Below are 23,125 nucleotides of genomic sequence, written 5' to 3'. Positions count from 1 at the left end.
ATGACTGCCACTGAGCAGTGTCCTCCGTGTATCAGACATACATAAATACACTCCATGAGAAACACTAGGACCAGCTTGTGCAAAGACAAAAGGAATACCTGGTAACCCCAGTCCCCTACCCCCATCTAAGGTCTAAGAGAAAAGGGAAAGTTGGAGTGGTCACTGGGGCGGCTGTAGAGTTTCGTAGAAGAAGGCATATGACTCTTGACGTGGGAATGAATAAGTTATGGAGCTGGTTACTAGTTTTGTTCCCATGAATGCCTAAACTCACCTGACAGGACACGGGAAAACAAATACACTTCCACATGCCTGCAAGGCTCGGTCCTAAGAGTAAAGAGAAAAGTGGGGCAGCTGGAAAGTCCAGCCTCAAATGTAAATAGACTCAACTCTCCTGGGATCTGGAAAGGCTACCATTGCCCCAGTGGAGCTTTTTTACTTGGGTTGAAATCCAGACTCTGAAAGGGAATCAGGAGAGGTAAGGCAGGAGTTTTAGGTGGGGGGCTGTGGTGATCAGTTTTCCAAACTACTCACTCTCAAGTGACAGAGGTTCTGAGCTTGTTCTGAGCTCCATGAGATCAGAATCAGGGACATACATTTTTGGTGAGTAGAGGACAGGAATCTGGGAATATTGATCCCATTCTTATTCCTGGAAGGTAACGCTTTGACCTTCAAGCACTGACTCCTCCGTAGGAGTCTCCAGATGATGAGAAGTGTGTGATGAGTGATACATAGGAAGTGAGGGAGGGAGAAGGCCACAATGGGGTACAGGATCAAGAACATTCTTGTCTTCCTCTGGATCCTTTACAGATAGGTTACTGTGGGATCTTAACTCTGTGATCTTCCTTTTTCTTTCTTTTTCTTTTCTTACCTTTCTTACTTTTCTTTTCCTTCCTTCCTTTCTTTCTTTCTTTCTTTCTTTCTTTCTTTCTTTCTTTCTTTCTTTCTTTCTTTCTTTCCTTCCTTCCTTCTTTCTTTCTTCCTTCCCTTTTTTGTCCTGAGGCTTGAACTCAGGACCTGGGCACTGTCCTTGAACGCTGTTTGCTCAAGGCTAGTGCTCTTGCAACTTCCAGCTTTTTCTGTGTATGTGATATTGAGGAATCAAACCCAGGGCTTCATGCTAGGTGAACATTCTACCACTAGGTTACACTACCAGCCCTGTAATCTTTCTTTTGGGCATTTGGGAAAACTATTGGTTGTGCTTGAACAATGTGGAGGTTAAAATAGGTGTGTACACATGGCTGTGCATTTATTATTACTTTTTTTTTTGCCAGTCTTGGGGCTTGAACTCAGGGCCTCAGCACTGTCCTTAGGCTTTCTCAAGGCTAGACTACTACCACTTGAGCCACAGTACCACTTCGGCTTTTTCTGTGTATGTGGTACCGAGGAATTGAACCTGGGTCTACATGCATGCTAGGCAAGTACTCTACCACTAGGTCACACTTCTGGCCCTCTGAGCTTTTTTTTTTTTTTCCCTCAAGGCTAGCACTCTACCATTTTGTAATTCCAGTTTTCGGGTTGTTAGTTGGGGTCTCATGGAGTTTCCTGCTCGGGTTGACTTTGAACCCTAATCCTTAGATCTTAGCCTCCTGAGTAGCTAGAATTACAGGCATAAGTCACCAAGCCCTGCAAAAGACATGCTTCTTTTTGTAAGTTATCATCAGATCATGCCTAATTTCATGATGTCTTTTCCAGAAGCCGTGGAGATCTGCCTACCTTCATTTTCCTGGGCCTTGAGAAGGAAACTGATGATGTGCATGAGAAGGAAACTGATGATGTGCATGGGCAGCTGTCCCTAAACAGAGCCTCACCAGCAAACGACCTAGACTGGACATACTAGTTTCTTTGCCAGGCCACAGAAAACCTAAGTGTACAGAAAGTATTTGCTATGGAAGCCCGGGAGCATGGGACACCCACTCCCACCTACCATCTCCTTGCCTCAGCCAGCCAGCCCCGAGTGGAAGAGGATGTCAGCTCACCATCTAGAGAGAACTCAGAAACTATGCAGCTGAAAAAGGAGATCTCCTTGCTGAATGGGATCAGCCTGGTGGTGGGCAATATGATTGGCTCAGGGATCTTTGTCTCACCCAAAGGAGTGTTGGTACACACTGCCTCCTATGGATTGTCGCTAGTTGTCTGGGCCCTTGGTGGACTCTTCTCGGTCGTGGGTGCCCTTTGCTATGCAGAGCTGGGGACCACCATCACCAAGTCAGGAGCCAGCTATGCTTATATTCTAGAGGCTTTTGGGGGCTTCATTGCCTTCATCCGCCTGTGGGCCTCGCTGCTAATTGTTGAGCCCACCAGTCAGGCCATCATCGCAATCACCTTTGCCAACTACATCATCCAGCCCTCCTTCCCTACATGCGATCCCCCCTACGCCGCCTGCCGCCTTCTTGCTGCTGCCTGCATCTGTAAGTCTGAGACTGGGTGGAGGACGTGTGATAGTATGGGGTGCTGTGATAATTGTGTGGGTGTCTTTTATTTGAAGAGCATCCTTTTCTTTTGGGAGGAGGGAGGTTTCTTACCTTTATTTGGGGGGGGGTCTGAGAGAGATAAATAAGCATAAAGGATGGGGAAGGGAGAAGTCTGAACCTGTTTATGGCTGTCCCTGAAATCTTTTCCTTACTCTGTGTGGCGGATTGGTTCTTGTTTTATATATCTGCCTGGGCTGGCTTTGAGCCATGATTCTCTGATCTCAGCCAACTGAGCATCTAGTATTATAGGCATGAACCACTAATGCCTGGCTAGTCAGGTGTTTTGATTGGTGCCAATATCATTACTTATCACTTAACAAAAAAGAAATAATCATGGGGGTTAGGGAGTGAGCTCAGTGAAAGAGCACTTGCTTGGCAAGTGCAAGACCTTGAGTTTGGTCCTCAGCTCTGGAAAAAAGAAAAAAAGAATAGTGTTGACTTTTATTCTGCTGCATATAAAAAGTAGGGGTAGGGTGGTGGTGGTGGTGGAGGTAGTAGTAGTAGTGGTAGTTTAAACAGATCAAGAAGGTATTGGAAGGGAGTCTCTGTGTGTAGGAAAGGCAGTGCGAATAGCCTGATCTCAAGAGACAAATGGTTAGAAGAAACTAGTAGGTCTTAATTAGGGAGAAAGAACATTAAGGCTTTGTACTCAACTCAGAGTGAGGCTTAGATAGGATAAGAGGATGAAGTTTTGAAATGGAAAGATAAGAGGGGTCCAGCTTATTGGTTGGTAGACTGTAAAGAAGTTAAAGTCATGCCAGAGTAAATAGTTATAGTTCTATGTTAGAACAAAGGCTCCAGGAAATCTCTCCATGCAACCAACTGTAGGGGAAGAGCTATAAGCTGATAGTGGGCTAGACTTGGCCCACATGGTTGTTTTTTAGACCTGCATAATGTTTTAAGTAATTTTGGGTTAGTTACCAGCATTTGAAAAATCAGGTCTCAGCTGGGCACTGTGGCTCATACCTGTAATCCTAGCTACTCAGGAGGCTGAAGTCTGAGGCTCGTGGTTCAAAGCCAGCTTGGGCAGTAAAGTCCCTAAGACTCTTATCGCTAATTAACCACCAGAAAATTGGGAGTGGTGCTATGGCTCAAGGGGTAGGTAGAGTGATAGCCTTGATCTGAAGAGCTCAGGGCCAACGTTCAGACCCATAGTTCAAGCCCCAAGACCGACCAAAAAAAGAAAAATCAGGTCTGTCTATTTTTGTCTGTCTATCTCTCCCTTTTTCAGCCTCCTAAGAGCTAGATTATAGTCATATGCTACTGTGTTCAGTTCTTTTTCTTTTTTAGTATAATATGAATTATATAAAATAAATGGTTTAATGAACCCTATTTATGACATTTTCATACAAGTATACTATATACTTGAATAATATATCTGCATTGTCCTCTGTTGCATGTTTGTTTTTTTTTTTTACTTATACTAGTACTCCCTTTCCCAAATAGTCTTTTTTCTGTGTGTGTGTGTGTGTGTGTGTGTGTGTGTGTGTGTGTGTATGTGTATGTGTGTGTGTGTGTATGTGCAAATGTGCATATCCCAGGGCTTGAACTCAAGGCCTAGGCACTGTTCCTGGGGTTCTTTTGCTCAAGGCTAGCACTCTACCACTTGAGCCACAGCACCACTTCTGGCTTTTTCTGTGTACGTGGTACTGAGGAATTGAACCCAGCACTTCATGCATGCTAGGCAAGCACTCTATCATTAAGCCACATTACCAGCTCTGTGAAATAATTTCAAATCAGCTATTATGACAAATTCAAGATTGTTCATTGTTCTTTTACTTAGGATTGCTTTGGCTGTTCAGAGTCTTTTGTGTTTTTATATGAATCTTAGAATTTTTTCCCCCATTTCTGTGAAGAATGTCAGTGGAATTAAGATTTTTTTTTTTTTGCCATCCTGGGCTTGAGCTCAGGGCCTGAGCACTGTCCTTGGACTTTCTCAAGGCTAGAGCTCTACCACTTGAGCCTCAGCACCACTTCCGGATTTTTTCTATATGTGGTACCAAGGAATTGAACCCGGGTCTTCATGCATGCTAGGCAAGCACTTTAACCACTAGGCCAAACTCCCGGCCCAAGATTTTTTTTTTCTTGAAAAAAACAAAAGCTCTGGCAACCTTGAACCCAAATTCCTGGCTGATGCAATCAGCTAGGTTGCAATAGCAGTTAATTCCTTTCAATGGAGTATGTATTTCTCCATCCAGTGCAGTCTTCTGCTTCCTCTCGTTTTATACCCATATTTTCTTGCCTTTGCCCATTCATGTTACTTTCTTGGTCCCTGATGGCACAGTTGCTGGACACCCTGGCTGTTCCCCACCACATTTCCAGGCTATACCTAGTGGTGAGATCTCAGCAGCTTTAGGGCAATTTCAGACTGTCGTAGATAATTATTCTCCTAGAATAGTAGTTCTCAGAGGGAAATGAGTTTGGCTCCCAGGAGACATTTGGCACTTTTTGGGTAAATCTTTTAGCTGATACTGCTACTGGGAGATGTACTGCTGGCATCTAGTGGGTTAGAGGTGTTGCTGAAAAGCTACTGTATACAGGATAGTTCACACAATGAAAAACTTACCTTACTCCAAATTTCAATAGTGCTGCTGCTGAGAACTCATCTTAGAAATGTACTTGTTTGGATACATTCTGGGGTCCTGGAATTTTCTGTGATAGAGTCTTAAGCTGCTTGACAGAATGCTGAAAGCTTAGAGACTTACTCACTTACAGGATGGTAGGAGAGGAATTGATTTTATTTTCCTCCCTTGTTTTTTTGGCTTGAAACTTAAGATCCCCCTGCCTTTGCCTCCCAAGTGCTAGGATTTCAGGCATGTGACAGCATTCCTGGCAAAATGATAGTTCTTAATACACTGGTGCTGATGACTCACACCTGTAATCCTAGCTACTCAGGAGATGGAGATCTGAGGATCCTGGTTCAAAGCCAGACTGGGCAGGAAAGTCAGTGAGAGTCGTATCTCCAATTAACTACAATAAAAAGTGAGAAGTGGAGCTGTGCCTCAAGTGGTAGAGTACTAGCCTGAGCAAAAAGAGCTCAACATGATAGTCCTTAGGAAAATAGGGGAAGTGGCACTGTGGCTCAAGTGGTAGAACACTAGCCTTGAGCACAAAGAAGCTCAGGCCCTGAGTTTAAGCCCCAGAACTGACCAAAAAAAATCCAATACAGGATTAACCTCCTTGGTTAGTGGCCAACAGCATTTTGTATTTATTTTATTTTTAATTCAATTCAATTTGAATTGAACTCAGGGCCTGGGCACTGTCCCTGAGCTTTTATTGTTGTTCAAGGCTAGCCCTTTACCACTTGAGCCACAGCACCACTTCCAGCCTTTTCTGTTCATATGTGATACTGTACTGAGGAACTGAATCCAGGGCATTGTTCATGCTGGGCACTCTACCATTAAGCCAGATTCCCAGCTGCAACAACAGTATTCTTTTTAACCTGGTTCCAAGAATTATAAGAGCCTAATATAGAATCTGACTGCAGAAGAATGACATTGTGACATTTGTGGCTTATGAATTGCCAGTTCACTTCAGTGTGTGTGTGCACGCGCATGCTGATACTAGAGCTTGAACTCAGAATCTCTCTCTTTTGCTTGGGTTCTTTGCCCTCAAAACTGGTGTTTAATACTTTGAGACACATCTCCATTTCTGGCTTTTTGCCAGTTAATGAGAGATAAGAGTTTCTTAGATTTGTTTGCCCCACCTGGTTTCAAATGGTGAGCTTCAGGTCTCATTCTCATGAATAGTAGCCTAATAGGTGTGAGCCATTGGTACCCTGTCCTGAATATCTTTCCCAGATCTCCTGCTTTCTTAGCCTCACAACAAGTCAGGGAAATGATTCAGGAAGAAGATATTTTCCCCCATTTGGGTCAGTTATTGTTTTGGATAATCAGCCCTCAGAGAATTATATAGGCCTGAGAACTGGATCTTCATCTTATTTAGAATGTTCTGTTAATAAGGCTAAACGTGTTTATATAAAAATGGGGCTGGAGTGTGACCTAGTGGTAGAGTGCTTGCCTAGCATGCATGAAGACCTGGGTTCGATTTCTTGGTACCACAAACATGGAAATAGCTGGAAGTGGTGCTGTGGCTCAAATGGTAGAGCTCTAGCCTTGAGAAAGCCCAAGGATAGTGCTCAAGCCCTGAGTTCAAGCCCCCAGGACTAGCAAAAACAAAAACCAAAGATACTTTTTTAGTGTGTGTGCCTGGAATTGAACCCAGCCTTTATTTACACATGGTAAATATGTAATCGCCCATTGAGTTGTACCTCAGTTCCAAGTAGGTTTTTTTCTTTTTTCTTTTTTTGCCAGCCCTGGGCTTGATCTCAGGGCCTGAGCATTGCCCCTGGGCTTTTCCTCAAGGCTAGCGCTCTACCACTTAAGCCACAGCACCACTTCCAGCTTCTCTATATATGTGGTACTGAGGAATTAAACCTCAGTCTTCATGTATGCTAGGCAAGTACTCTTCCACTAGGCCACACTCCCAGTTCTCCCCACCCCCCCCATTTTAAAAAAAATATGATCTCAACTCCTAGGTGCAAATGATCCTCTTCGGCCTGTAGCTGGAAGCACAGGTGTACAACACCAGGATCCTCTTTTATTTTTTCCAGTCCTGAGTCTTGAACCCAGGGCCTTGGGCTTTCTTGGGCACTGTACTACTTGAGCCACAGCACCACTTCTGGCTGTTTCTGAGTATATGGAACGGAGGAATCGAACCCAGGGCTTCATACATGCTAGGCTAGCACTCTGGCACTAGGCTACACTTATGCCCCCCACCAAGATCCTCTTTAAGAATACTTTGGGGGTTGGGAGTTTGGCCCAGTGGTAGAGTGCTTGCCTAGGATGCACAAATACCCGGATTCGATTCCTCGGACAGTGCTCAGGCCCTGAGCTCAAGCTCAAGACTGGAAAAAAAAAAAAAGAATACTTTGGAAAAAAAATGCATGTAGATTGCATAATCATGCACAGGCTAGGAGCTAGCTCTGGATTCCCCATGTCCATTTATTTGGTAGGGCTGACTTCTGTGTGGACTGTTTTGAAACACTCACCTACCGTAGTTGTGTAGGGCTGTATTCTGTCCTCAAATGCCCTTTAGTCACACCCTTGTCTTTTTGAGGGCGGTATTGGACGGTTTCGCTCCCTCCCCTATGACTCTCTGCATAGCTAGGACTGCGGCTTCAGATTGCCCAGCCACCTCCTTGTATAAGAGATGCAGTTCTATTAGGAGGTGCATGTATTATTCAAAGTTAGTTTGTGTTTCGTGCAACAGGAAAGCTAAAGCAACATAACTCAAACACTGAAGTTTATTCCTCTCCTATGTTAAAGAGGCCTAGTGGGCCCCCTTTAATGCTTCAGCAATTCAAGTTCCTTTTGTTTTACATTGCTGTTATCCTCAGCTGTCTTCAGCAAAACTTCTAGCCATGACCTAAGCTGACTATTCAAACTGCTGTTGTCATGTCTGCCTTAAGAAGGATAAAGTAAACCACACCTCCATCAGAGATGCTGCTTTTTTTTTTTTCTCCCCCTCTTTGGTGACAGTCCTAGGGCCTGAAACTGGGTTTTTGTGCTCAAGGATAGCACTCTATCACTTGAGCCACAGCTCTACTTCTAGCTTTTTTACTGATTAATTGAAGACAAGAGTCTCATGGACTTTCCTGCCCAGCCTGGCTTTGAATGGTGAACCTCAGACCTCAGCCTCCTGAATAGCTAGGATTATAGGTGTGAACCCCCAGAACCTGGTCAGAAGAGCTTCTTGAGGTCTTCTGTGAAATATGTTGACAACACCCTCCAGGCTGGGGAGGGGGTAGGAGTTAGTTTCTTTGCCATAAGTACCTGTGGGGAAGGCTGGGGAATGTCTATTTTAGTCATGACTTCAGCTAAAATTCCTATGAAGGAAGAAAGGAGAGTAAATACTGGAAGATGATTTGCAAGTCTGCCACAGAGAGCATTTGGGGAGTTATTTGTGTCTAGGGGTTGGGCTTGGATTTGCTGTTAGAATATTCTTGGCAACAAGTTGTATAATCAAAACAAGTTGTATAATCAAACTTGAGTAATGAAGCTGATAGAGTGCTTGAAGTCCTCAGTTTGATCTTGCAAAAGAAATCAAATTAATAAGCAAACAAGTAAATAGCCACAAAAAAAGCAAGCTCCTGGAGATGCTTGAAAACCCTCCCGTGGGTCCTATGTTCATAGATGCTGGTTTGTCCAGAGGAAAATGAGTAGAAGGTTTAGGGTGTGAACTGGAGCTGTGGAATCTTGAGCATCTGCCCTCAAGGTTTGGCTCTGTTGTCTTAGTTTGGACTCTGATAAAGTCTGAGGAGCTAAATAGCTGGAGGTTTTGGCTGGCATGGAGGGCTATGGCTCAGATGGTGAAATTTTATTTTATTTTATTTTATTTATTTATTTTTTGTGGGTCATAGGGCTTAGACTCTGGGCCTGGGCACTGTCTCTGAGCTCTTCAGCTCAAAGTGACTGCCCTACCCCTTGAGCCACAGCACCACTTCCAGTTTTCTAGTGGTTAATTGGAGATAAGAGTCTCAGGTTCTGGGGCCGGGAGTTTGGCCTAGTGGTTAAAGTGCTTGCCTAGCATGCATGAAGACCCGGGTTCGATTCCTCGGTATCACATACATAGAAAAAAGCCAGAAGTGGTGCTGAGTCTCAATTGGTAGAGCTCTAGCCTTGAGAAAGTCCAAGGACTGTGCTCAGGCCCTGAGCTCAAGCCCAGGACTGGCAAAAAAAAAAAAAAAAAAAAAAGAGTCTCAGGTTCTTTAGTGCCTGGGCTGGCTTTGAACCATGATCCTCAGTTCTCAGCCTTCTGAGTAGCTAGGATTACAGACTTGAGCCACCGTGTCTGGCTCTTCTTTTTCTTTTTTGGTAAATATATATTATAAAGGTCATGTGCAGAGGGGTTATAGTTACATAGGTCAGGGCATTTTATTTCTGAATTATAGTCAGGGGAATAGACCAGGTACTTGGTATCTGCTTGGTGTACTATGCTCCCTGGCAGGACTGAGAGTAGGATGAGGGAACTTATGTGCCTGGGGTTGGTCTTAATGGATATATTCAGTCTCAGGTTCCTGGACTTGGGCCACTAGAGTGAGTACTCCTTACACTATGTTCTCTAGACACCTGCTTCTTTTCACATTGCTTCAGGCCCTAGCAACACATTGTGGATAATTAACTACTTTCATCAAGAAAGAAACATATGTACGTGGTAAATATAAGGATGAATAAGTAGCCAAGTGCTGGTGGCTCACACCAGCTGGTGGCTACTCAGGAGACTGAGATCTAGAAGATAGAGGTTCAAAGCTAGCCCAAGCAGGAAAGTCTATGAGATTCTTATCTCCAGAAAACCAGAAGTGGAACTGTGGCTTAAAATGGTTGAGGGCCAGCCTTGAGCAAAAAATCTCCGAGACAGTGCCCAGACCTTGATTTCAAGCCCTATGACCGACCAAAAAATAAATAAATAAAAATGAAAAGATGAATGAGTGGGCTGGGAGCATGGTCTAATGGTAGAGTGCCAGCCTAGCATGCATGAAGACCCAGGTTCAATTCCTGGGTACCACATCCATAGAAAAAGCCGGAAGTGGTGCTATGGCTCAAGTGGTAGAGCTCTAGCCTTGTGGAAAGCCCAAGGACAGTGAGTACTCAGGCCTTGAGTCCAAGCCCCAGGACTGGCCCCCCGAAAAAAAACAAAAAAACCCCACAAAAATGATGAATAACTGTGGAAAAAGCTTTTCTCCTTCAGATTTTTCTTTCTTTCTTCTTTTTTTTTGAGGTACTGGGATTCAGACATAGGGCCATGCCCTTGCTCAGTGCCCACTTTACCACCGAAGCTGTGTCCTTAGCACTTCTGGCTTGTTTTTACCCAGGCCAGCCTGGACCGTGATCTCCCTATTTATGCCTCTCTCATAGCTGTTAAGACAATGTGTAAGACAATGTGAGCCATCCAGTATTCTCTCTCCAGATCTTTAGTTTTCCTCTGGAGAGACAGACAGGCTTGTTGACTCAGCCTCAGTCTTCCAAGTAATTCCCAGAAGATGAGGTGCTTTTGTATTCACCCAGCTAGTTGTGGAATGGGTCCTTCAGGGATGTCTGTGAGAAACAGCCTTTATTCATTAGAATGGTTATTGAATTTCCACTGAGTGCTGTACTGTGTACAGACAAAATCAAGCCTGTAGGAAACTTGCTGTAGGATGGAGGGAAGAAGTGAAAAATAATGCCTGACATTGTGGGCAGAGGAGCATATCAAACCCCTTTCTCATCTTGAGGCTATGAACAAGCTTACTGAGCCAGCCAGGATATCAGGCTGCTTGAGTAAATCCATTTTTCCATGTCTCCATTTGACACCATTTGTGTCTCTTCCGTTTGTTTGTTGTTGTTGTTTTTATCTTAATCTGTCAGTCTTACTCTCAAAGCCGCATGCCTTCTCACTTCTGCTTTTCTTTGTAGTTTTCCTTCCTTTTCTGTTCCTGTTACTAAGAGCTTGTATGGTTTTTCTTTTTGTTTTTGCAAATCCTTGGGCTTGAACTCAGGCCTGGGTGCTGTCTCTGAGCCTCTGAGTACTATACTATTTGAGCTACAGAACTACTTCTGGCTTTTTCTGAGTAATTTATTGGAGATAAAGAGTCTCACAGACTTTTCTTCCTGGCCTGGCTTTCAATTACGATCCTCTGATCTCAGGCTCCTGAGTAGCTAGGATTATAAGCGTGAGCCATCAGCACCCAGCTGTTTTTTGACTAGTTCTTGACTCTTAGTGTAGCCCAATACTGTAAGATTTTTGTTTCTTGGCATTCTGACTCTATGGACAGTTCGTTGGAGAGACAATTTCATAGGCCCAACTGGGCTCATTATCTGATCTGATGGATCATGATAGAGAAGTGGGAGAAATTCCCAAGTAGTAGAATGTTAGCTTGGCATACTCAGGGCTTTGAGTTTGATCCCTTACACTGAAAGGATACCAGATATGCTCCCCTTCCCCATACAACTAGCAAAGGTAAAACCCAGACCAAAACAAGGGGCTGAGCAAGCAGTACCTCAGAATGTACTTAATTGTATTGCACATAGGCCTGTGGATTACTGTGGATTGCTGGTTAGCTGCTTCTGTTAGCTAGAGTAGGTTTAGTCCACACAGAGAATTTGGATCAGCAGTTTGGCATTTTCTCCCTGACACTCTTGGCTGCTGTTCTCCCCCTCCACTCAGTCTAATCTGTTATTTACCAGTATGGTAAGTAAAGCTCTTGAAACACCGAGGTCCTTCCTACCCTATGTTCATTTTCACAGTGGGCACTGGGGTGTTGCTTTCCTTTCTGAAAATTTACTTGCCCCGGGGAATTGGATGTTTGAGAGTCATCAACCCTTTCATTCTAGACATGGTTCATCAGTTTTCTTTTTCTCTGAGAAACAGTTTAAGAATGTATTATGTTTTTCTTGCCCTCTGGGAATTTATGTTTTTTTTGTTGTTGTTGGTTTTGGGCCTTGGACTCGGCAGAATTTATGATCTTGAAGTAACAAAACCTAAACACCTGAGAGAAAGAGAGATCTCCTAGAGACAGATGTTCATAGGATAACAGCCTTAGACACTGAGCTATGCTTTGGAGGGCAGAGAACTCTGGAGGGGCTGGCAGGTATATTTAGGAAAGTTTTTTTAGGGGCTGAGCCAGACTTGGAAGTGGGTATAGTTAAGGCAGGAGGAATAGGTAAGGAAGGACATTTCCCTTTCTTTTCTCCTCCCTCCCTCCCTCCCTCCCTCCCTCCCTCCCTCCCTCCTTCCCTTCCTCTCTCTCTCTCTCTCTCTCTCTCTCTCTCTCTCTCTCTCTCTCTCTCTCTCTTTCTTTCTTTCTTTCTTTCTTTCTTTCTTTCTTTCTTTCTTTCTTCAGTAATGGAGCTTGAACTCTGGGCCTGGGCGTTTACCACGCCACCCCTTGAGCCACAGTGCCATTTCCTGTATTCTGGTGGTTAATTGGCCATAAGAGTCTCACAGACATAAGTGCCCTGGCTGGCTTTGAACTGTGATCCTTAGATCTCAGCCTCCTGAGAAGCTAGGATTACAAGCATGAACCACTAAGCCTGGGGAAGACATTTGTTTTGTGTATATATCTGGTGTGAGTCACTAGTACCTGGCTATATTGTTGACTTGTAGTCAAAGTGGATAGAAGTAGGTACAAGTGGCCAAGAGGATGGACCTGAAAGCTTTTGTGGAAACATTTGAGTATATCTATAAATTCCCCTTTTCAAGATTAGGGACAAGAGGCCCGTGGCTCACGCCTGCAATCCTAGCTACTCAGGAGGCTGAGATCTGAGGATCTTGGTTCAAAGCCCAGGCACTAAAAGAGCTTAAGACTCTTATCTCCGATTAATCACTAGAAAATGGGAAGTGGGGCTGTGGCTCATGGGTGGGGTGGTAGCCTTAAGTTGAAGAGCTCAGGGAAATGCTCACCCAGAGCTCAAGCCCCATGACCCACAAAAATAAATAAATAAATACATAAAAAATAAAATTTAAAAAAAGATTAGGGGCAGTATTTGAAGGTACTACTGTGTCTTTTGCTGTAGAACCCTAGTGGGGGCAAGGTGCTAGATCCTCTACATAAGGCCCAGTTATCACTGATGTACATGGGGAAGGAGCTGGAGCTAAAGGCATAACTGCTGATATGAATGTTAGGAGAATGAATGTAGTAGGTGTGTTTCTCCATGGATCTTTCTGAGACGTTTGGATAGGACTGTGGATATGATGATTGTTTCAGCTTGGGGATGGTATTTTGCCCTTTCTTAGTCTCAGCTTTCTCATCTATAAAATGGAAATAGATACATCTATGTGTTTTTAATACATATTTAAAACATCTCTCACAGAAGTGGAGAGCTGTGGCTCATGGACAGCACGTAGGCCCTGAGTTCAAGCCCCAGAACCGGAACAAAAACAAAACAATACCCCCAATGAGCCCCCAAACACTGTCTCTCTAGTTCCTCAGTAGTCAGTGATTTGCATTCAAATTTACCTAACTTATTAGTGTACGTGTAGGTCTTTTCTGTTCCCACTAAAGACCATAGAAAGCCCTTGTGCCTCTTGCACTTTTTTTTTTTTTTTTGTCCAAGACTGGAACTTGACCTCAGTGCCTGACACTTGCTCATTGGCTGGCACTCTACCAGCTGAACCTTGGGAAGGATTCTGGATAGGGAAGATTGGGTAAGATGAAATCAGCCTTTCTTGGGTATGGGAAGAATTCTCTACCTTTTTTTTTTTTTGCCAGTCCTGGAGCTTGAATTCAGGGTTTGGGTACTGTCCTTGGACACCTTTTGCTCAAAGCTAGTGCTCTGCCACTTGAGCACCACTTCCAGCCTTTTCTGTATATGTGGTACCAAGGAATTGAACCTAGGGCTTTGTGCATTCTAGGTGAGCATTCTACCACTAGGCTACGCTCCCACCCCTCCTTTTTTTGTGTGTGGGTCAGTCCTGGGATTTGAACTCAGGGCCTGGACCCTGTCCTTAGGCTTTCTCAAGGCTACTGCTCTACCACTTAAGACACAGCATCACTTCCGGCATTATCTGTGTATATGGTACTGAGGCCTCGAACCCAGGGCTTCATGCATGCTAGGCAAGCACTTTACCATTAGGCCATGTTTCTGCCCCCAGTTCCCTCTACTTTGGTGAAGAAGAGCAAAAGTGATGTTTCCTGTGAAGAGAGATTGGGCCTCGGTGCCTTCAGCTTATGCTTACCAGTAACTTTATGGTTTTCCTTCTAGGTCTGCTGACATTTGTAAACTGTGCCTATGTCAAGTGGGGCACACGAGTACAGGACACGTTCACTTACGCCAAGGTCCTGGCGCTCATTGCCATCATTGTCATGGGCCTTGTTAAACTGTGCCAGGGTAAGATGGGCTTGATGTGGGAAGGAGGGTGGATGTCCCAGGATGTCCTTTGGTTCCCTGAAGAAGATCTGGGGACACTGTTAGCTTTATTGCTCAGCTCTTCCTTTGTTATGCTAGAGTGTGCCAGTGAGTGGAAGAGATGGCTATATATCTCTTCTTGGCTTGGCCAACTGGATATATTGGGCCACCTTCAGGGAGGCTGGAAGCATTGAAAGAAGCCAGACACAGACATAGCTTGTGAAACTTTGATCATAATTGAGCCACCGAAATCATTTAGGGGTGGGGCAGGGGTAGGGATAAGGGATAGAGTAGTCTCTGGTTTTGGTCTCTGTGATGGCAGCAGGTATAGCAAATAGGAAAACTTGGTCTTCCTATAGAGGGGTGATAGGTACGGGTGTGTGTGTGTGTGTGTGTGTGTGTGTGTGTGTGTGTGTGTGTGTGTGTGTGTGTGTGTGTGTGTGTGTGTGTGTGTGTGTGTTCTGGGAGGTTGGCTGTGTGGTTATTTTGCAGCCTTTACTTTTCATGTGGATTTGGGTTCAGCATGTCTCATCAAGCCAGCTCACAGAGCAAAATATTAGAATATTGTGAAATTGGCACTGCTTTTTCTGCATGTTGGCTTTTGAAAGCTTTTCATTCCTGGATCAGAGCACAGTGAGTTGAATGTAAGAGTAGTAGGCTTCCCATAATCTCCTGGGCTCACAGGGAAATCCTGAGGCTCTTTAGCTAAGAATTTCTCCCTCATTTACAGCCCCTTCCTCTACATGATCAGTCTCTAAATGCAGGTGTGTAAGTCTAAAAAGTTATGTTGAGGGACTGGGAGTTTGGCCTAGTGGTAAAAGTGCTTGCCTAGCATGCACAAAGACCCTGGTTTGATTCCTCGGTACCACGAACATAGAAAAAAGCTGGAAGTGGTGAAGCTCAAGTGGTGAAGCTCTAGCCTTGAGAAAGTCCAAGGACAGGGCTCAGGTCCTGAGCTCAAGCCCAGGACTGGCAAAACAAAACAAAACAAAGTTATGTTGAGGGCTGGGATTTAGCTCAGTGGCAAAGTGCTTGCCTAGCAAGTGCAACATCCTGGGTTCGATCCCTAGTACCGGGGAGGGGGAAAAAAAAAGAGGTTGGATTGGGTTGGTTGGTAGATTGATTGTTGGTTTTGGGCTTGAACTAGGGCCTGGGTGCTGCCCCTGAGCATTTCTGCTTAAGGCTAGTACTCTACCACTTTTAGCTACAGCTCTACTTATGGTTTTCTGATGGTTAATTGTGGGTAAGAGTCTCATGGACTGCACGGCTGGTAGGTGGCTCACACATTGGCAGGTAGCTCCATCTATAAGCCTAGCTACTAAGGTGGCTGAGATCTAAGGATCAAGGTTCATAGCCAGCCTGAGCACAAAAGAACCTGAGATGCTTATCTCCAATTAACCCCTAGAAAATGGGAAGTAGGACTTGGCTCTATGGTAGGGTGATAACCTTGAGCTGAAGAGCTCTGGGACAACGTCCAGGTCCAGGGGTAGAATAGTAACTTTGAGCTGAAGAGTTCAGGGACAGTGACCAGGCCAAGAATAAGCCCCATGACCTACCAAAAAAAAAACCCAAAAAACAACAAAAAAAACCAAGTCTCCTGTACTTTCCTACCCTGGCTGGCTTTGAGCCATGATCCTCAAATATGTTTCCCGAGTAGCTAGAATTACAGGCATGAGCCACCAGCTCTCAGCTTGTTTTTATTTCTGTCGTACTGGGATTGAAACCCAGGGCCCCATGAATACTATACAAATGCTTGGTGATCAAGCTGTACCTCAGCCAAAGCTGTGTGTGTCTGTGTGTTTTGAGAAATAACATACTACATTAAGAATAACAGTCACACCTTATATGGATTTGTTTCTATATCCTGGAAGTGAAAGCTGTGTTTTTAGGAAGTGCTCTATGGGGCTTCTTAGGTAGGTTGGTAAGTTCAGGCAGCCTTCAGAATGTTCCTGGAGTCTCAGGGGCATCTTGGGGTCAGATTGGCTTGTGGTTCCTCAGGGAACCACTGCTGTGTACAATGACTAACAGCTCCGTAGGACAGGGGCCTCTTTTCCTTACCCTTGTTGCACGCCTATCCTTTTTGCCATATTGAGATCTGGGTTTTCCTTTCTACATGGGTTAATAACTAACTCCCTTAAATGACCGAGTCTTTGTTAAAAACCCTAGAGTGTCCAGAAGATCTCTGTCCTGGGCATTTGGGTGCTGCCCCTTGGGCTTCAGGTCTGTAATCTCTAGAGGCTCTCTGAAGAGTGGGGGCGACCCAGTATGAGATAAGAAAACCTTAGTTCCTCTTTGCCTATAACTTCCTGTCTCTATCAACTCACACCCACTGCCAATAGAGCAGTGATTTGTGAAACTGATAAACCCACAGGACCAAATTGTGCAGTGATCTGAGCCAGACCTTGCACTGCTAGTAGAAAATGTCTCCTTTATGGGAAACAGCTAGTGCTATTAAAAAAATCAGAGCAAGAAATTTGGCCTATTGTGAAACCACTTGCAGGAAATTCCCCAGGGTTTGTTAAAAAAAAAAAAGTCATACCTGCCAGGAAGGACTTTATTTTTCTGAGATTGTCTAGTTATTCTAAGAGATAGGAACAGGTGGGATGGTAAAGTACGGGGGTGGGGGTGGGGAAAACTTGGGTTTGTTGTTCTTTTGGTGTTAAATAACATATTTTTTCCTTTTTGTTTGCCCCTCTATATCTTCTTTCCCCTTGCTTTTTTCATGTTTCCTTCCTCTTGTTCTTTCTCCATGTCCTTCCTCTTCTCCATATTTTCCCATGTCTTTCCCCTGAACTCCCACCTGTCTTTGTCTCCATAGGACACTCTGAGCACTTCAAGAACGCCTTTGAGGGTTCCTCTTGGGATATGGGGAACCTATCTCTTGCCCTCTACTCTGCCCTCTTCTCTTATTCAGGTTGGGATACCCTTAATTTTGTAACAGAAGAAATAAAAAACCCAGAAAGGTAAAGGCAAAATCATACTCTCATTCTCCAGCTTGACTGAAACTCCTGCTGTAGAGGGAGTACTTGCCCTGACGCACATTCCCCCTCTGCCTCTCATTCCATTTTCCTGTTCACCATTGTCCAGTTAGGAGAGGTCAGGAACTAGGATAGGAGTGAGTGAAAGTAGGAAGGTCCTTGGCTCATACCTTCATGTTCCCACTGGAGAGTCTCCAGGGTCACCCCTAGAGGGAAGACGCAGCAGCAGACTCAGCTGGGGATGTCAGGACCTTGTACTTGGGTGCTGTGATTTCAGCCAGCAGAATCTGTTTGTTTTGGCAAACTGGGTTCCATAGCCTAGCTTCTAGTCCCCACTGATCAGAGATGCAAGATCATGAAGTTCTGTGGGACTCATTGGCCCTACTGTGGCAAGGATAAAGTAATTGATCATGACCTATTTTCACAGGAAAAGTGCTTCTCCCACTTTCCCTCTGATCCCAATTCTGTGTCCCTCTCTCTTTCTCTTAACTGGTAGAAAGTTCCCATGGGCATAAGATACATACCCATGGACCAGGAGTATAGCTTAGTGGTAGTGTGCTGGCCTAGCATGTATGAAGCCCTGGGTTCGATTCCCTGGAATCATATACACAGAAAAAGCTGGAAATGGCTCTGTGGCTCAAGTGGCAGAGTGCTAGCCTTGAGCAAAAAGTGTCCAAGGACAGTGCCCAGGCCTGGAGTTCAAGCCCCAGGACTGGCAAAAAAAAAAAAAGATACATACCCAGCTTGGGGTATAAGATAAAGGGGAGCCAGCCCCAAAGACCCAGGGGCCAGTAAACTGTTAAATGTTAAGACCTTCCAGTGGATACTTGATGAACCTTGGTTCCTAGGAGAGGTTGGTTTTAGGTAGTCCTATCTCACTTGTCCTAACAGAAATTTGCCCTTGGCCATTGGGATTTCTATGCCAGTTGTGATGCTCATCTACATCCTGACCAACATTGCCTATTACACAGTGCTGAGCATTTCAGATGTCCGGAATAGTGATGCTGTGGCTGTGGTGAGTCTCTTGAGATCCTCAACTGAGCATCATTAGCTCATGGCACCTAGCCCCCCTAAATGACCCTTTCTCTCTGCAGCCATGCCAGCTCTGCAGTATGAGGGGATAAGTCTAGGGCAGAGGGCGGGTTGCTCAGCAATGACTGCATTTGACCTAAGAGCATAGATGCAGGCTGATTCCAAACCTTGTCTTGTGTTGAATGTCTCTTCTGTGCTTTGTCCTCAGACATTTGCTGACCGGACGTTTGGCATGTTCAGCTGGACCATCCCTATAGCTGTTGCTCTGTCCTGCTTTGGGGGCCTTAATGCATCCATCTTTGCTTCATCAAGGTACTGTGCATCAGCTTTACTAATGATGGACACACACACACACACACACACACACACACACACACACACTTACTATATGAATTCAGGCTAGCCCTGGGCTTGTGATTCTCCAGACTCAGCCTTTTGAATGCTGGAATTACAGGGATGTGTCACCATGTCCACATACAGTACTTAATTCTCATGAATCAACAACTCAAACATCTTGCCCTATAATGTCTTCTCTGGTGGTGTCATCAACTCCTGGGGTTCTTCCTGGGTGGCTTGCAAACATTTCAGACTTATTATTTACTCCACATGTGATTTCTTTCCAATTGTGCCATTATGGCTGTTTTCATTGCTTGGCCTCTTGGAATCTGGGATTTTCCTTTAATGTCCATCCTTTTCCCCCAGTTGAAACATATACACATGTATGTAAACACACACATGCACACACTCATACACATGCACCAAATTTAACTAGTTAATTTCTCTTCTTCACCAGGGTGCCTACCTTTATCACTTGAGCCCAGGGTTTCTATTCTTTTTTTTTTGCCAGTCCTGGGCTTGAGCTCAGGGCCTGAGCACTGTACTTGGACTTTCTCAAGGCTAGAGCTGTACCACTTGAGCCTGAGCACCACTTCCGGCTTTTTTCTATGTATGTGGTACCGAGGAATCGAACCCGGGTCTTCATGCATGCTAGGCAAGCACTCTACCACTAGGCCAAACTCCCGGCCCCAGGGTTTCTATTCTTGTGTGTGTGTGTGTGTGTGTGTGTGTGTGTGTGTGTGTGTGTGTGCGTGCCTGTTGTGGGGCTTGAACTCTGGGCCTGGATGCTGTCCCTGAGCTCTTTAGCTCAAGGCTAATGCTTTGCCACTTTGAGCCACAGTGCTACATCCTGTTTTCTGGTGGTTAATTGAAGATGAGTCGTATGGACTTTAATGCCTGGGTTAGCTTAGAACCGTAATCCTCAGATCTCAGCCTCCTCAGTAGCTAGGATTATAGGCATGACCAACTGGTGTTTGACTCTTCCTGCTTTTTTCTGGGGCTGTAAGACTAGTTTATCTAATGAGGAGCATGGCTGTGTATAAGGATCCTGCTGACGTATTTCTTTTCTTTTGTGGGTCATGGGGCTTAAACCCTGGACCTGGGCACTGTCCTTGAGCTCTTCAGCTCAGGGTTACCACCCTACAGCCTCACTTCCCATTTTCTAGTGATTAATTGAAGATAAGAGAATCAAGGTCTTAGGGTCTTAGCCTGGTGAAGTGGCTCACGCCTGTAATCCTAGCTACTCAGATGGCTGAGATCTGAGGATAAAGGGTGAAAGCCAGCCCAGACACAAAAGGACTCGAGACTCTTAGCTTGAGCCTTGAGCTCACGGATAAGGCCTAGGAGTTCAAGCCCTATGACCCACCAAAAAAAAAAAAAAAACTCATGATCTATTGTGGTCTTTTGTGCCGGGCTGACTTTGAACCTTGATCCTCAGATCTCAGTCTACTGAGTAGCTAGGATTATAGGCATGAGCCACCACACCCAGCTATGCTGACATATTTCTTATTCTTATAGGTTGTTTTTCGTGGGCTCACGTGAGGGCCACCTCCCAGACCTTCTGTCTATGATCCACATTCAGCGTTTCACACCCATTCCTGCCTTATTGTTTAATGTAAGCAGTGCTAAGAGAGGGGGGGGGCTTTGGCGTGTTTGCCCTGGGTTTAATTTGCACTAAGGTGTTTTATACATAAGCTTTGAAAAGCCTGTCTATCTGCACAGGTGTAGTCCAGACTGGCCTTACACTTTTTTTTTTTGCCATTCCTGGGGCTTGAACTCAGGGCCTGGGTGCTGTCCCTGGGATTCTTTTGCTCAAGGGTAGCACTCTACCACTTGAGCCATAACTCAAGTGGATTTTTCTGTTTGTGTGGAACTGAGGAATTGAACCTAGGGCTTCATGCATGCGAGGCAAGCACTCTACCACTGAGCCACACTCCCAGGCCTTGACCATTTTTTTTTAATACAAAGTCCTTTCTTGTCTCTGCAGACTAGGCTCCTTTTTTTTTGTCTTAAATTGTGTTATTTCAAGATGAAAAGATAGATATTCTGTATGCTTGACAATTGGGCAAATTGGACCTTGCCTAGGACTTTAGTCCTTGATCCGTCTTCTAAGATCCTTTTTTTTTTTTTTTTTTTTTTTTGCCAGTCCTGGGCTTGAGCTCAGGGCCTGAGCACTGTCCTTGGACTTTCTCAAGGCTAGAGCTCTACCACTTGAGCCTCAGCACCACTTCCAGCTTTTTTCTATGTATGTGGTACCGAGGAATTGAACCCGGGTCTTCATGCATGCTAGGCAAGCACTTTAACCACTAGGCCAAACTCCCGGCCCCTAAGATCCTTTTGAGAGGGGGGTTACTTCTTACTTCTCTCCAAGAGGTATGGATTAATTTTGCTTATATGCACTTCTGAAGCCACAGGCTATTGAGATGTTTCTGGAGGCCTTTCTTCCATTTATGTCCTAAGTATTTGAGGTCCAGGTCTACAAACAGTGCAGGTAGGAGTCTCCAAGTTGGCAGTGCTCTCCCATCTTCCCCATACTCCTCCACAGTGCACCATGACGCTCATCTACCTCATCGTGGAGGATGTTTTCCTTCTCATCAACTACTTCAGCTTCAGCTACTGGTTTTTTGTGGGCCTCTCTGTTGTTGGACAACTCTACCTGCGTTGGAAGGAACCTGAGCGGCCCCGGCCTCTCAAGGTCAGATTTGGAGGGGTGGGCCCTTTCTCCAAGGTACCTTCTTGCTTATGGTTTATATCTTCATCTCACATATCTAATTTCCCTCCATTTTAGCTGAGCCTGTTTTTTCCTATTGTGTTCTGCCTGTGCTCCGTGTTTTTGGTGGTTGTGCCCCTCTTCAGTGACACCATCAGTTCCCTCATTGGCATTGGGATTGCCCTGTCTGGGGTCCCTGTTTATTTCATGGGTGTTTACCTGCCAGAGTCCCGGAGGCCATTGTTTATCCGGAATATCCTGGGTGAGTGTCTGTTCCATTACTCACTGGCTGTGTGAACATATATACAGACGCCTGCAGAAGCTGATACTACCTCTCCCCTACTTGTGATTTGCTGGTAGATAAGACCTAGCTCTCCATACACTACTCTTTTGATCCTGACATGATTACTTTAGTGTCCTATTCTGGGGTTTAATTATGCTGTCCGCCTGGGATGACAAAGAATCTTACTTGTATTTTGGACTCTGGCTGGGTATGGAATGGAGAACAGATGCTTGTTGGGGGTGGGGTGAAGCCAGTTTCAGTATGCCCAAAGGACGGGTGGGAGGGGAGCTCCTATGTGCTTTTAGTCTGCTGGTGTTTATGTTGGGGCACTAGCTAAATGTGCTTTCTAAACCCTATGCTTCTCTATTTTCATTTAGCTATGATCACCAGAGTCATCCAGAAGCTTTGCTTTTGCGTCCTAACTGAGCTAGATGTAGCTGAAGAGAGAAAGGTTGAGAGGAAAACTGACTAGAGGCCAAAGGTGACATCCCCTGAAGCCCAGCCGGCTATGGCCACAACCACCAAAGTCCAAACAAGACTGGGGCAACCCTCCTGAATTAAAGGAGACTGTAAGGGGGCTCAGGGTTGGTTCTTCTCAGTTGGGGTTCAGGTCAGCCTGAAGGTGGGGGCCTCAGGGTAGAGGGGAGGCTGAGATGCAGGGGGGTGGTTAAGTTTTGCTCCTGGTGGGTAGGTGCTGCCCTGACTAAACCTTGGTGACCTGCACCAGGGGAAGAGAAACTGTTAGGCTGATGCAGCTACTTAGGTTTGAACCAGGAGTCTCCACAGAGGAGTTTCTTTATGGGAGGTCTTCCTCTGTCTGGGTGCAATCACCTGACTTTAGAGATCTGAAATGATACCTTTTTTTCCCCCCTGTGATTTAAACTTTTCCTGGGGAGAGAACTGCATTCCTGTTTGTTGGATGGTTGGGGTGGCAGGAATAGCAAAGATGTGTTTAACTGACATGGGAACCATGTGAACACCTTTCCTGAATTTCACCAGAGGGCCTTGTTGGAATTTCATGCTCAAACAGGCTTGATGGGACGAAAGTATTTCAGGGTCTCAGCTGTGCTCACTGAACATTTTTGACAAGACTGGTTTCTCAGCTGTTGGTCTGTATGTCTGGGGAGACATAGCTTCCATCGTATACAGATTATGCATGCATCTCCGTGAGGGGGTCCTGACTTTGCTTGGATCATGTCTACACTGTAGTCAAAATCCCTATGTAGAGTCATATTACCAGCTTCATAATGAGTTGATCTTGATCACCTGACAGTAGCATGACACAGGAAGGATATAGCCCTGAAACAAAGGCAGGGAAAAGGCTGCACCTGGAGAACAGCTCTGCAGCTAACTGGTCATGCTACCACTGCCACCAAATTCAAACTCCTGTATTCCATTATTTTAAATCCAAAACACCAATTCTAGCTTAA

The 23,125-nt window shown here is 45.1% G+C and overlaps 1 protein-coding gene across 2 annotated transcripts; it reads left to right on the top strand.

Moving 5' to 3' along the window:
- The first annotated feature begins 1,761 nt into the window (after positions 1-1,761).
- Slc7a6 (solute carrier family 7 member 6) lies at positions 1,762-22,442 on the top strand. Of its 2 annotated transcripts, XM_090357389.1 has the most exons (9): positions 1,762-2,408; positions 14,213-14,338; positions 17,175-17,319; positions 18,226-18,349; positions 18,575-18,678; positions 20,221-20,317; positions 21,248-21,397; positions 21,491-21,674; positions 22,073-22,442. In XM_090357389.1, exons 1-9 carry the CDS (start codon positions 1,886-1,888, stop codon positions 22,165-22,167), a joined length of 1,548 nt encoding a protein of 515 aa, XP_090213515.1. In that variant the 5' UTR covers positions 1,762-1,885; the 3' UTR covers positions 22,168-22,442. The 2 variants fall into 2 exon arrangements, with proteins under 2 accessions (XP_090213515.1, XP_090213516.1); XM_090357390.1 differs by lacking the exon at positions 21,491-21,674 and having other exon boundaries at positions 22,073-22,155.
- Positions 22,443-23,125: the final 683 nt, after the last annotated feature.

Source organism: Megascapheus bottae, chromosome 24, assembly GCF_031878675.1.
Source record: "Megascapheus bottae isolate mThoBot1 chromosome 24, mThoBot2.hap1, whole genome shotgun sequence".
Taxonomy (NCBI): Eukaryota; Metazoa; Chordata; class Mammalia; order Rodentia; family Geomyidae; genus Megascapheus; species Megascapheus bottae.
The sequence above is the reverse complement of the archived record's forward strand: the minus strand, read 5'-3'. Positions and strand labels throughout refer to the sequence as shown.

Excerpts from the sequence above, each read along its gene's own strand:
- Slc7a6 (XM_090357389.1), top strand. The coding sequence starts at position 1,886 with ATGGAAGCCCGGGAGCATGGGACACCCACTCCCACCTACCATCTCCTT. Across the intron at positions 2,409-14,212 it reads TCTTGCTGCTGCCTGCATCT|GTCTGCTGACATTTGTAAAC; the intron begins GTAAGTCTGAGA and ends TTTTCCTTCTAG. Across the intron at positions 20,318-21,247 it reads TTCCTGCCTTATTGTTTAAT|TGCACCATGACGCTCATCTA; the intron begins GTAAGCAGTGCT and ends ACTCCTCCACAG.